The sequence below is a fragment of the Pseudorca crassidens genome, chromosome X, assembly GCF_039906515.1.
Source record: "Pseudorca crassidens isolate mPseCra1 chromosome X, mPseCra1.hap1, whole genome shotgun sequence".
Taxonomy (NCBI): domain Eukaryota; kingdom Metazoa; phylum Chordata; class Mammalia; order Artiodactyla; family Delphinidae; genus Pseudorca; species Pseudorca crassidens.
Window position 1 is genome coordinate 38,352,122 of NC_090317.1, and position 13,448 is coordinate 38,365,569.

General features: G+C 36.9%; 1 protein-coding gene across 1 annotated transcript in view; it reads right to left on the reverse strand.

Annotated features, from left to right (window-relative positions):
- Positions 1–13,448, reverse strand: part of COL4A5 (collagen type IV alpha 5 chain) — a 218,670-nt gene that overhangs the window by 67,723 nt on the left and 137,499 nt on the right. The window contains exons 22-28 of the mRNA XM_067722504.1: positions 11,107–11,199; positions 8,847–8,917; positions 8,372–8,563; positions 7,424–7,592; positions 5,352–5,444; positions 5,160–5,264; positions 359–456 (exon numbers count right to left, since the gene is read on the reverse strand). Of these exons, the coding sequence (XP_067578605.1) occupies positions 359–456; positions 5,160–5,264; positions 5,352–5,444; positions 7,424–7,592; positions 8,372–8,563; positions 8,847–8,917; positions 11,107–11,199 (821 nt within the window). The remainder of the gene's footprint in view (positions 1–358; positions 457–5,159; positions 5,265–5,351; positions 5,445–7,423; positions 7,593–8,371; positions 8,564–8,846; positions 8,918–11,106; positions 11,200–13,448) is intronic.

Below are 13,448 nucleotides of genomic sequence, written 5' to 3' on the forward strand. Positions count from 1 at the left end.
TTGGCATGATATTCAACACCATTTCAACCAAACATCACACAGACATGGACAGAGATTAAATGGAATGATGGTATTACAGAAAAGCACAGGGGAAGCTGATGACTGTATTCTCTCATCTCATCTCATCATATAACCAGTCACTCTAAACAGGTTCAGAAACTTCTTTTTTTTCCTTCAAATTTGACCCCTTGGACTATTAAAAAGTATTTGGAATTAAATATTTTTAAATAAAAATACAATAAGTTAAGTTTTATTTATACAGTGAAGCCTTGGGATGATGTCTAAATCAAAATAGAGAAGGCTAAGGAAGGTAGGGGGAATAGAAAAAGAATAAAAAATAAATTAAAATGTCTCAGACCTTTAGTCCTGGAAAGCCTGGTGGCCCAGAAGGACCTTCTAGACCAATTCTTCCAGGTGTCCCAGGTGCTCCTGGAGGTCCTGGAATTCCAGGGAAACCTGTAAAATTAGAAGCCATTTTTTAATCTCCAAAGAGAAGACACTGTAAGAAAGATACCCAAACTCCCAAACCCACATTTTCACCCTATTCAATCATGCTTAGTGACTAGAGTAAGATGGTAAAACCACAATGACATTCTAGATGACTACTTCAGACTAAGCCGTACAGATACCTGATATTCTCTCTCAATCACCATATGGTCCCCTATTATTGTCATATAGGGCTAATGTGTGTGGAAGATATGCTCTTCTAAGGAAAATCAAAGCTATTACCAACGAGACAGAACTAAAAATAAGGAATGAATCCAACACAAAAATGCAGAGAAACTTTTCTTCTGCTTACATCTGGATACAGTATGATAAAAGACCTACTACATAATTCTGGAAGTGATCTAAAAACAATTGCAGAAAATAAATAAGGAACCACAAGCTTTAAATGACATATTAAACAAGATGGACTTAATTGATATTTAAGGGCATTCCATCCAAAAACAACAGAATACACTTTCCTCTCAAGTGCTCAGGGAACATTCTCCGGGATAGATCATATCTTGGGTCACAAGTCAAGCTTCGGTAAATTTAAGAAAACTGAAATCGTACCAAGTATCTTTTCCAACCACAATACTATGAGACTAGATCTCAATTACAGGAAAAAATCTGTAAACAATACAAACACATGGAGGCTAAACAATACACTACTAAGTAACCAAGAGATCACTAAAGAAATCAAAGAGGAAATCAAAAAATACCTAGAAACAAATGACAATGAAAACAATATGACACAAAACCTATGGGATGCAGCAAAAGTACCTATAAGAGGGAAGTATATAGCAATACAATCCTACCTCAAGGAACAAGAAAAATCTCAAATAAACAACCTAACATTACATCTAAAGGAATTAGAGAAAGAAGAACAAAAAAACCCAAAGTTAGCAGAAGATAAGAAATCATAAAGATCAGATCAGAAATAAATGAAAAAGAAATGAAGGACACAATAGAAATGATCAATAAAACTAAAAGCTGGTTCTTTGAGAAGATAAACAAAATTGATAAACCATTAGTCACACTCATCAAGAAAAAAAGGGAAAGACTCAAATCATAGAATTAGAAATGAAAAAGGAGAAGTAACAACTGACACTGCAGAAATACAAAGGATCATGAGAGATTACTACAAGCAACTCTATGCCAATAAAATGGACAAACTGGAAGAAATGGACAAATTCGTAGAAAGGCACAACCTTCTGAGACTGAACCAGGAAGAAATAGAAAATATAAACAGACCGATCACAAGCACTGAAATTGAGACTGTGATTAAAAATCTTCCCACAAACAGAAGCCCAGGACCAGATGGCTTCACAGGCAAATTCTTTCAAACATTTAGAGAAGAGCTAATACCTATCCTTCTCAAACTCTTCCAAAATATAACAAAGGGAGGAACCCTCCCAAACTCATTCTATGAGGCCACCATCACCCTGATACCAAAACCAGATCAAGCTGTCACAAAGAAAGAAAACTACAGGCCAATATCACTGATGAACATAGATGCAAAAATTCTCAAAAAATACTAGCAAACAGAATCCAACAGCACATTAAAAGGATCATACAACATGATGAAGTGGGGTTTATCTCAGAAGTGCAAGGATTCAATATACGCAAATCAAACAATGTGATAAACCATAGTAACAAATTGAAGGAGAAAAACCATATGATCCTCTCAATAGATGCAGAAAAAGCTTTTGACAAAATTCAACACCCATTTACGATAAAAACCCTCCAGAAAGTAGACACAGAGGGAACTTACTTCAACATAATAAAGCCCATATATGACAAACCCACAGCCAACTTCGTTCTCAATGGTGAAAAACTGAAACCATTTCCTTTAAGATCAGTAACAAGGTTGTCCACTCTCACCACTATTATTCAACATAGTTTTGGAAGTTTTAGCCACAGCAATCAGAGAAGAAAAAGAAAAAAAAGGAATCCAAATTGGAAAACAAGAAGGAAAACTGTCACTGTTTGCAGATGACATGATACTATACATAGAGAATCCTAAAGATGTTACCAGAAAACTACTAGAGCTAATCAATGAATTTTAGCAAAGTAGCAGGATACAAAATTAATGCACATAAATCTCTTGCATTCCTATACACTAGTGATGAAAAATCTGAAAGAGAAATTAAGGAAACACTCCCATTTACCATTGCAACCAAAAGGATAAAATACCTAGGAATAAACCTACCTAAGGAGACAAAAGACCTGTATGCAGAAAACTATAAGACACTGATGAAAGAAATTAAAGATGATACCAACAGATGGAGAGATATACCATGCCCTTGGACTGGAAGAATCAACACTGTGAAAATGACTATACTACCCAAAGCAATCTACAGATTCAATGCAATCCCTATCAAACTACCAATGGCATTTTTCACAGAACTAAAACAAAAAATTTCACAACTTGTATAGAAACACAAAAGACCCAGAATGGCCAAAGCGATCTTGAGAAAGAAAAATGGAGCTGGAGGAATCAGCCTCCTGGACTTCAGACTATACTACAAAGCTACAGTAATCAAGACAGTATGGAACTGGCACAAAAAACAGAAATATAGACCAATGGAACAGGACTGAAAGCCCAGAGATAAACCCACACACATATGGTCACCTTATTTTTGATAAAGGAGGCAAAAATATACAATGGAGAAAATACAGCCTCTTCAATAAGTGGTGCTGGGAAAACTGGACAGCTACATGGAAAAGAATGAAATTAGAACACTCTCTAACACCATACACAAAAATAAACTCAAAATGGATTAAAGACCTAAATGTAGGCCAGACACTATCAAACTCTTAGAGGAAAACATAGGCAGAACACTCTATGACATAAATCACAGCAAGATCCTTTTTGACCCACCTCCTAGAGAAATGGAAACAAAAATAAACAAATGGGACCTAATGAAACTGCAAAGCTTTTGCATAGCAAAGGAAAACATAAAGAAGATGAAAAGACAACCCTCAGAATGGGAGAAAATATATGCAAATGAAGCAACTGACAAAGGATTAATCTCCAAAATTTATAAGCAGCTCATGTAGCTCAATATCAAAAAAACAAACAACCCAATCCAAGAATGGGCAGAAGACCTAAATAGACATTTCTCCAAAGAAGATATACAGATCCCCAACAAACACATGAAAGGATGCTCAATATCACTAATCATTAGAGAAATGCAAATCAAAACCACAATGAGATATCACCTCACACCAGTCAGAATGGCCATCTTCAAAAAATCTACAAACAATAAATGCTGGAGAGGGTGTGGAGAAAGGGGAACCTTCTTGCACTGTTCGTGGGAATGTAAATTGATACAGCAACTATGGAGAACAGTATGGAGGTTCCTCAAAAAACTAAAAATAGAACTTCCATACAACCCAGCAATCCCACTACTGGGCATATACCCTGATAAAACCATAATTCAAAAAGAGTCATGTACCACAATGTTCATTTCAGCACTATTTACAATAGCCAGGACATGGAAGCAACCTAAATGTCCATCGACAGATGAATGGATAAAGAAGATGTGGCACATATATACAATGCAATATTACTCAGCCATAAAAGGAAAGAAAATTGAGTTATTTGTAGTGAGGTGGATGGACCTAGAGACTGTCATACAGAGTGAAGCAAGTCAGAAAGAGAAAAACAAATACCGTATGCTAACACATATATATGGAATCTAAAAAAAAAATGGATGTGAAGAATCTAGGGGCAGGACAGGAATAAAGATGCAGACATAGAGAATGGACTTGAGGACACAGGGATGGGGAAGGGTAAGCTGGGACGGAGTGAGAGAGTGGCATGGACATACGTACACTACCAAATGTAAAATAGAGAGCTAGTGGGAAGCAGCCACATAGCACAGGGAGATCAGCTCAGTGCTTTGTGACCACCTTGAGGGGTGGGATAGGGAGGGTGGGAGGGAGATGCAAGAGGGAGGAGATATGGGGATATACGTATACGTATAGCTGATTCACTTTTTTATAAAGCAGAAACTAACACACCATTGTAAAGCAACTATGCTCCAATAAAGATGTAAAAAAAAATCGCAGATATTATACACATATATACACATAAAATCAAATCTGACTCTTTTGAAGTCATGTAGCATAAATGAGTAAGGACATGTTTAAGCACTGATCTCAGACCAATGCACACTCTTGCCATTCATGAGAAAAGAAATTCTGTGAAGAATAAAGCATAACTGAAGCAACAGCCCTAAAAATTTCAGTAAATCAAGAGAATATGATTTAGGATAAAACATTACTTGGATATAAGTGTGCAATAAATCTGTTTTCTGTTTAATACAATTCATTCATTTAACAAATATCTATTGAGCGCTTAATACGTGCCAGGACTTTTCTGAGCCCTGAAAATACAGTGATGAACACAAAAGACAATAATTACTGTGATATTTAAAGCTTGTATATCATTTTTGCATATCTAGGATTTAGATATTTTCTTGTCTGGAATGTTTTACATAAAGACAATGAAACTATAGTACATACATGCTGTGACTTTCCCTTTACATTCTTTATTGCACATAGAAAAAAGTTGCACGAATATACTTTATCTGTTTTGTGAGCTATATCAAAGAATAATATCATACTAACCAGCTAACCTACCTTGCCTGCTACCCAGTCCTACATACCTTTGGGACCAGGTGGTCCAGGAAGCCCAATTCCAGGGATACCTGGTTCTCCTTTGCTACCAGGTATACCTGGCAAACCTGGCTGGCCTGGGAGTCCAGGTTCACCTACGGAGAAACAGCAGTTTTTTGGAAGTAGCCAAAGACAGAAACCAACAAGTGTTGAAGACATGGTCAAATAAATTCCTCACATACCTGGAAGACCTACTTCACCATCTCTGCCTGGGTTACCAGGCAAGCCAGGCTTCCCTGGCTGTGTTATGGTCTGACCTGGATCACCTTTAGGACCTAAGAACAAGTGGGAATTAATAGTGAATGGGAAGTGTTCACTTGACTAAAGATCTCCGCTAATTAAAACAAAAAACAAAGTACTTACAATCTTCTAAAAATTCAAACTAACAAAAATCCATGAGAAAAACAATCCTGTATATATTTTCAAGGAAGATACTAAACAGAAGGATGAAATTTCAAAGATAAAAGTAGATGACAGTATTAAAGGTTTCCATGAAGATGGCATCTATAAAAATATTAGGCATCTATAAAAATATTTTCTAAATGTAGGTCAAAAGAAAAATACTTATTTTTGGTTAACTAGTTTTGGTTAAGGTTTTATGTGTGCAAAGTCCAAGTACAACTACTTCTCATTAATTGAAATAAGAATTTGAAATAGGCTCAGGACAAAGATGGATTTCTCAAACATGACATAAAAAGCACTAACCATGAGAGAGAAAAGGTTGATATATTTGACTACATTCAAAGTGATTTCTGTTCATTGAAGACACCATACAGAGAGTGAAAATGGCAAGCCATAGTGAATTAAGATTTTACAAAATAAATAGCTAATAAAGAACTAATACAAATTATATATATATATATATATATACACACACACACACATATATATTCCTCCAAATCAATAAGAAAAAGAAACAATCCAAAAGAAAAAATGGTCAAAACACTTGAATAGACATTTCACAAAGAGAAATTCAAATGGTCAACAAACATATGAAAAGGTGGTAAACATTAATATAATCAGAGAAATATAAAATAAAACTGCCATGAGATATATCACACTCAACAGACTGGCAAAAATGAAAAAGTCTAACAATACAAAATACTTATGCGGATACAGAGCAACAAGAAACCTCTAATACTGCTGGTGGGAGTATAAATTGGTACAATTGCTTTGGACGTAGTTTGGAATTATCTAGTACAGCTGGAAGATGCATTTATTCTATGTCTCAAGAATGCTAATCTTAAATATATACCCTAGCCTAGGGATTGGCAAATTTTTTCTGTAAAGGACCAGACAGCATATACTTTAGGCTTTGTGGGCCATCTGGTCTCTGTAGCAACAACAACTCTGCAGTAGTAGTGCAAAAGCAAGCATAAACAATAGTGAATGGCTGTGGATGTGTTCAAATAAACTTTTCATTTATGACAACATGTGGAGGGCCAGAGTTGTAGTTTGCTGATCTCTGTCACAGATCAGTGTATGCACATGTACACCAGAAATATATATAAAAGAATGCACATAGAAGCATTATTCATAATAGGCCTGAACTATAAATAACCCAACTGTCCATTAACAATAGAATGCATAAAGCAACGGTGATACACACACACACACAGTGGGATACTGTACAGCAGTGAAAATGAATATGCTATATCCATACACAAAGTTAACATAAAGAATACTTACCCTATGCTTCCATTAATATAACACTCAAAAAGAAGCATAATTAAAGTACTTTGATAGGAATACATATCTAGGTGATAAAACTGTATATGGAAGGAAATTATGCAAAAGTCAGGACAGTGTTTACCTTTGGAGAAATGGAAGGGGATTATGATTAGGAAAGAACAGAGAGAGGAGGATAGGGGTTTCGAGGATGCTGGCAATGTTGTTTCTTGACGTGTGTGGTCGTTATGTGTGTGTTTCCATTATATTTGTTAAACTTTGCATTATATATATCATGTACATTATATATATCATGCACTTAAAAACAACAACAGTAACAATAAATATAGTCAAAAAATTTAAAGAGAAGCCCCTCTTAAAACACACACACACACACACACACACACACACACACACACACACACACACTTATGTTTCCCTGCTAAGAAGCTCCGAAAAGGCCCAAATATAAATGGCGACGGAAACACAACTCTCATAAAAAGAAGCCAAGAATGGCCAAAAGATAATAAATACATTTCTGCTTTTAAGCACCAAACTAAAAACAAAACAACCATAATAAAGTCACCTGGTATTCCTGGCTGGCCTGGATTTCCTGCTACACCTTGTATGCCTTTTTCACCTGGTGGGCCTGGAGGGCCAAAACCAAGAGGGCCCATAGGCCCCCTATTTCCTGGGAGACCTGGCAAACCTGGGTTCCCAGGGGGACCTCTTTCACCCTTAAAAGCAATTCCACCCTGAAAAGGGAAAAATTTAATACAGAAACATAGATATAACAGCTATCTGTAGGTTGGTATTACTAAGTACAACTAGAGAAATGATACAGCCATAAATAGTTCTTAAAAACTACATAAGTGTGTGTTATTATCGGGTGGTATGTGTGCTCACTCTACTTATTCATTCTTTTAACAAATATTTTTGAGTTCCTACTATGTGCCAGGTGCTGGTGATAAAGCAAAGAATAAAAATTGGCAAAAATCTCTGTGTTCATGAAGTCAAGAAGTTTACAGCCTAGCTAACATTTAATAAAACAGCACTTTCTACCTAAATATCCTGGGCTGTGTGTTGTGCACAAAATAAGAATCTACTCATTTATCTTCAATCTGTAGGCTCCATGGCACATTTCACACGGCCATCTACTCACACTAATCTCTAAGCTTACTTTATATAAAAACCAAATTAGTCTTTTGTTGTCCGGTCTAAAAAAAACCAGACAAGGCTATGTGGGATAAGAAAAGGGGAACCTCACAGTGACCCATAAGCATCTTAACCTCCTGCCTACCTAGTCATAGCAAATATTACTCAATATAGCAGTGGGTTAAGCAGAAATAATTAATAAAACCACTGAGAAAAGAACTGTAAAGAAACCCTATGTAGTCAATAACAATGTACCATTACTATATATAATCACATTCTTTTAAGCATTGATTACATGTTCATCTCAGCACCAGGCCTATCCTAGGAAACATCACTAACAATTTGACATGACAAAACCAAGAATATCAAACCAACTCACAGGTTCTCCTTTGGGGCCAGGAAGCCCGGGCAATCCATCCCGTCCAGGGGTGCCAGGTAAACCAGGAAGCCCTGGAGCTCCAGGAGAACCCAAATCTCCTTTGTCACCCTTCATTCCTGGAAAAGTGAGGACGTCACCAGGTTCACCTTTAGGTCCGGGAAAGCCTGGAGTACCTGGAGCTCCTGGTATGCCCTGGGGGGTGGGGGGCAATAAAGAGGGGAAAAAGAAGAGAGAGAAAAAGAAACTCAGTTTCTTTTTTTCTAATACTTTCTCCAGTTTATCCCATCAACCTGCCCAATAACATTTGGTGTACCAAGCTATGAGTCAAGTGAGACATATGAGTCAGCGCGAGCGAAAGAATCAAATATATCATAATAAGAAAACTAAATTTCTTTTATATATATCCACAAGTGAAAATCAAAGTGTAAATAGGTTTCTTCTACTTCTTTTGTTATATGATATACTCAAAACTTACTGTTAATCCTTTGGGACCGGTTGCACCAGCGTGTCCTTTTTCACCCTTCTGTCCAGGGAAACCAAGAGATCCTAATATACACACACACACACACACACACACACACACACACACACACACACAGAGTAATGTGAGCTTTGAGCTTGAAATCCTGACAAAGCTCATATAAAAATCAGCAAGTCAGGAAGTCAAGTTTTAAAATAAGAATGCCAGACTTCCCCAGTGGTGCAGTGGTTAAGAATCTGCCTGCCAATGCACCAATGCGGGGGACATGGGTTTGATCCCTGGTCTGGGAAGATCCCACATGCCGTGGAGCAACTAAGCCCATGCGGCACAACTGCTGAGCCTGAGCTCTAGAGCCTGCGAGCCACAACTACTGAGCCCGCGTGCCACAACTACTGAAGCCCGAACGCCTAGAGACCATGTTCCGCAACAAGAGAAGCCACCGCAATGAGAAGCCCATGCACTGCGACGAAGAGTAGCCCGCGCTCGCCACAACTAGAGAAAGCCCACTGCAGCAATGAAGACCCAACACAGCCAATAAATAAATAAATTAATTAATTAATTAAAAAATAAGAATGCCATTCAATCCCATTTAACAAGTCACATTTTGATCTTTCTATTCTATGCTCTGAAGGCGAGGAGATCATCCTTTCTTTTAGGTAAAGCTAACATTTCCTGGTACATACAGCATTGTATCCTTAGGTATTTCCAATTCCAAATCCTCTCAGAGTTCGCAGCTACCAAGTACTATGCACAGAAATGCTCTGCTCTTATAACCACCCCATTGCCAAGGTGAGAAGGAGATAAGGACAAAGTCTGTGTATCTTTCTTTGTTCTTACTTAAACAATTTTCCTAGATTCCTACCAGTTCTTTCTTTGGTTTGTCACTCCCTAAAATTTGGTTTACGAGAAAGGATTGGTGCTCAAAGACTAGAGAAAATATTACTAAAGCAGTGCTCTCAAAATGGGTCCCTGGACCAGCTGCATCAGCATCACCTGGGCACTGGTTAGAAATGCTAATTCTTGGGCCCTCCACCCCAGGTCTACTGAATCAGAAATTTTGGGGGGTGGGACCCAGGAATCTGGGTTTTAACAAGCCCTCCAAGTAATTCTGATGCACTCCCAAGTTTGAAAACCACTAGACTGGAAGTACAAGGCTAGATGATTAACTTCTAGGGGCAGCTGTAAGACTTGCTGAAAATCTATTTCCAAACACCAAATGTGTGTTTGGCAGACACACTAGACAGAAAGGTAAGAGATCTGGTATCTATTCTCAGCCCTGACTGACTCAGACATGAAGTGTGATTTCAAGAGAATATAATCCTGGGAAACCCCAAGAGGCAGTTGAGTAAAAGAGTTGGAAATGGGGAAGGGGGAGTTATATATAGAAAGAGGAAGACAAATATCATATGATATCACTTATATGTGGAATTTACAAACAGAGTACAAATGAACTTATCTACAAAACAGAAACAGAGTTACAGATGAAGAAAATAAACTTATGGCTACAAGGGGGGTAAGGGAGGAGGGGGATAAATTGGGAGGCTGGAATTGACATATACACACTACTATACATAAAAGAGATAACTAATAAGGACCTACTGTATAGCACAGAGAACTCTTCTCAATACTCTGTAATGGCCTATAATGGGAAAAGAATCTAAAGAAGACTGGATATATGTATATGTATAACTGATTCACTTTGCTGTACACATGAAACTAACACAACATTTAAATCAACTATACTCCAATAAAAATTTTTTTAAAAAAGAAAGAACATTTAAAATTTTTTAATTTTTAAAAATAAAAAAAAATAAAGAGGGATATTGGCAGTTGATTGCCAAACTCTGGTAGAAGACCGTTTCTTAATGACAACATGTGATACATCCCAATGACTAGAATCTTGGCCACTGAAAACCATATTCAGGGGTCAGGTATTATGAACATTTTCCCCAGTTTTCTGGAATAAAGAAGTCTGACTCTGTATAAGTATTTTCCTCACCATATGGAAAATAAGGAAGATATTTTTCCTGGAGTAATACTGTCGAAATTCTTTAATAGAAAATGCTGGTAGCTTCAGCTACTGGAAACAAGAGCATAATTTATTTCACAGCAGATAGTGACATTTCATATTTAATTATTTATGGATGTGAGTGACTAGTCATAAAATGAGACACTGGCATCATTTAAAACTATAAGCTCACTAATATCTAGCCAAGAAATATTTTTAAGGTTGCCCTGAGGAAGAATGTGTTACCTGGGGGACCTGGAAGACCTGGCAAACCAGGTTCACCTGGAGGCCCTGAAACACCAGTTCCAATACAGTTGAAGCAGGTGTCACCTTTGTCACCTAGAGAAAACCATAATAAAAAACAAATTTTACTTGAAGGGGTACATATACCTTCTTTAGATAGGTTCTAAAGAAGTTAGCACTAAGGGACAATATTCCTACCTAACAGTGTAGCTGGAGAAGCCTATATCTAGAATCAAGTTACTTGATAAATATTTACTGAGCACCTACTATGTGTCAAGCACTGTTCGAGGAGTTTGTAATACATTGATAAACAAAACAGACAAAATCCATACCTTCACAGTGTTTACATTCTACCAGTGGCTGGGTAAGTGAAATTGGATATGCTTAGGGGTGGGTGGCAGGTTGCAATTTTAAATAGGGTGGTCAGGATAAGACCTCATTGAGAAGATGACATGTGATTAAAAAAACTTAAAGGACATGGCACGTGCATAACGACTATAGTGCAGTCCAGGTAGAAAGAGTAGCCATGTTTGGCATATAGAAGGAACATCAAGGAGAACAGATTGCGGGAGTACAGTGAGGAAGGGGAACCAGGTCAGACAGTTAACGGGTTATAACAAGTGGCATATCATAAAATATCACATAGGCCACCACAAAGACTGTGGCTTTTACTGTGAGTGAAATGAGAATTTAGGAGAAGCAATTAAACAGAAAAGCAACATGATATGACTTAAGTTTTAAAAGGATGACTCTGGTTGCTATGTTAATAATATAATCTAAGTACAAGGATGGAAACAGGGTAAACACATAAGTGGCTACTGCTGAAGTGATCTAGGAGAGATAGTAGCTCATTCCAGAGTGACAGCAATGAACATGATGAGAATTGGTTAGATTCTGGACATATTTGAAAGTAGAGCCAATAGGGTTTTCTCATGGATCATATAGAGTTCAAAAGAAGAAGGGAATCAAGGATGACCCCATGACAGATCAAAGGTTGAAATGTAAAAGGCAAAAACGATAAAGCTTTTAGAAGAAAACATAGAGGAATATCATCAGGTCCTTGGGATAAGCAAAGATTTCTAAAACAGGACATAAACAGCACTAACCATAAAAGAGGACATGAATCATTTGACTTCTTTTAATTAACAACTTCTGTTCAAGAAAAGACGCGAGTAAAAAAGCAAGTCACAGAATGGGAGAATATATTTGTGATACATATATCCAACAACCCAATTAAAATAGAAGAAGATAGGTATTTTACAAAAAGAATGTACAGACTATAAGAAAAGAGGCTCAGCATCAATAAGTTGTGAGGAAAATGGAAACTAAATCCTCTTTGTAAAATGGTTTGGTGGTATCTATGGAATCAAAGATACATCTACCTTATGATCCAGCAATTCCATTACCAGGTTTACACAACAGAAATGAATGCTTATGTCCTACTATATATATATATATATATATATATATATATATATATATGAATGTTCATAGCAGCTTTATTCATAATAGCCCCAGACCAAATGTCCATTAACATTAGAATGGATGAATATGAATAGGAATATTCATTCAATGAAATACCAAAGAGCAGTGAAAAAATACTGCTACAAACAAAAACATGGATATACCTCACAGATATAATATTAAGCAAAAGAAACCAGATAAAATATTAAGACATAAAAGAGCCCATACTGTATGATTCCATTTATACAAAGTTCAAAGTTAGGCAAACTGTTTGATTGAGGATACAACAGTGGTTACCTTTGGGAGTGCTGTATAGGATACACAAGAGAGTCTTCTAGAGTCTTGGAAAAGTTCTATATTTTGATTTAGACAGTAGTTACATGGGAGGTAATAGATAGACATACATACGGAGAGATATACATATAGAGACAAAGTATATATAGGAGGAGACATATCTGTATATAGAGAGAGACATATCTATACCTATATCTATATCTAATATATACGATATGCCAGGAAGGTAGGAGGAAAAACAGAGCATGTAATATACTGAAAACCAAGTGAAGAAAGTGTTAAAGAATGGAAAAATCAAGGAAATAATGGACTGAGACTTGATATTTGAATTGGCAGTGAACAGGCTGCTGATGACTTTGACAAAAGCAGCATCTATGGAGTGGTTGGGGGAGGGGAGTGAAGTCCTGAGGAGTATGTTTAAGAGAAAATGAGAGTAGAGTTATCTAGAGACAGTGAGTAGAAAATTCTTGAAGAGTTTTGCTCCAAATGGAAGCAGAGGAATGGCGTAGTATCAGGCAGGGGAAGTGGGATTATGATAAAATATTTTTAGATGGGTGAAAAAAGCACATTTGTGTACTGCTGGGAAT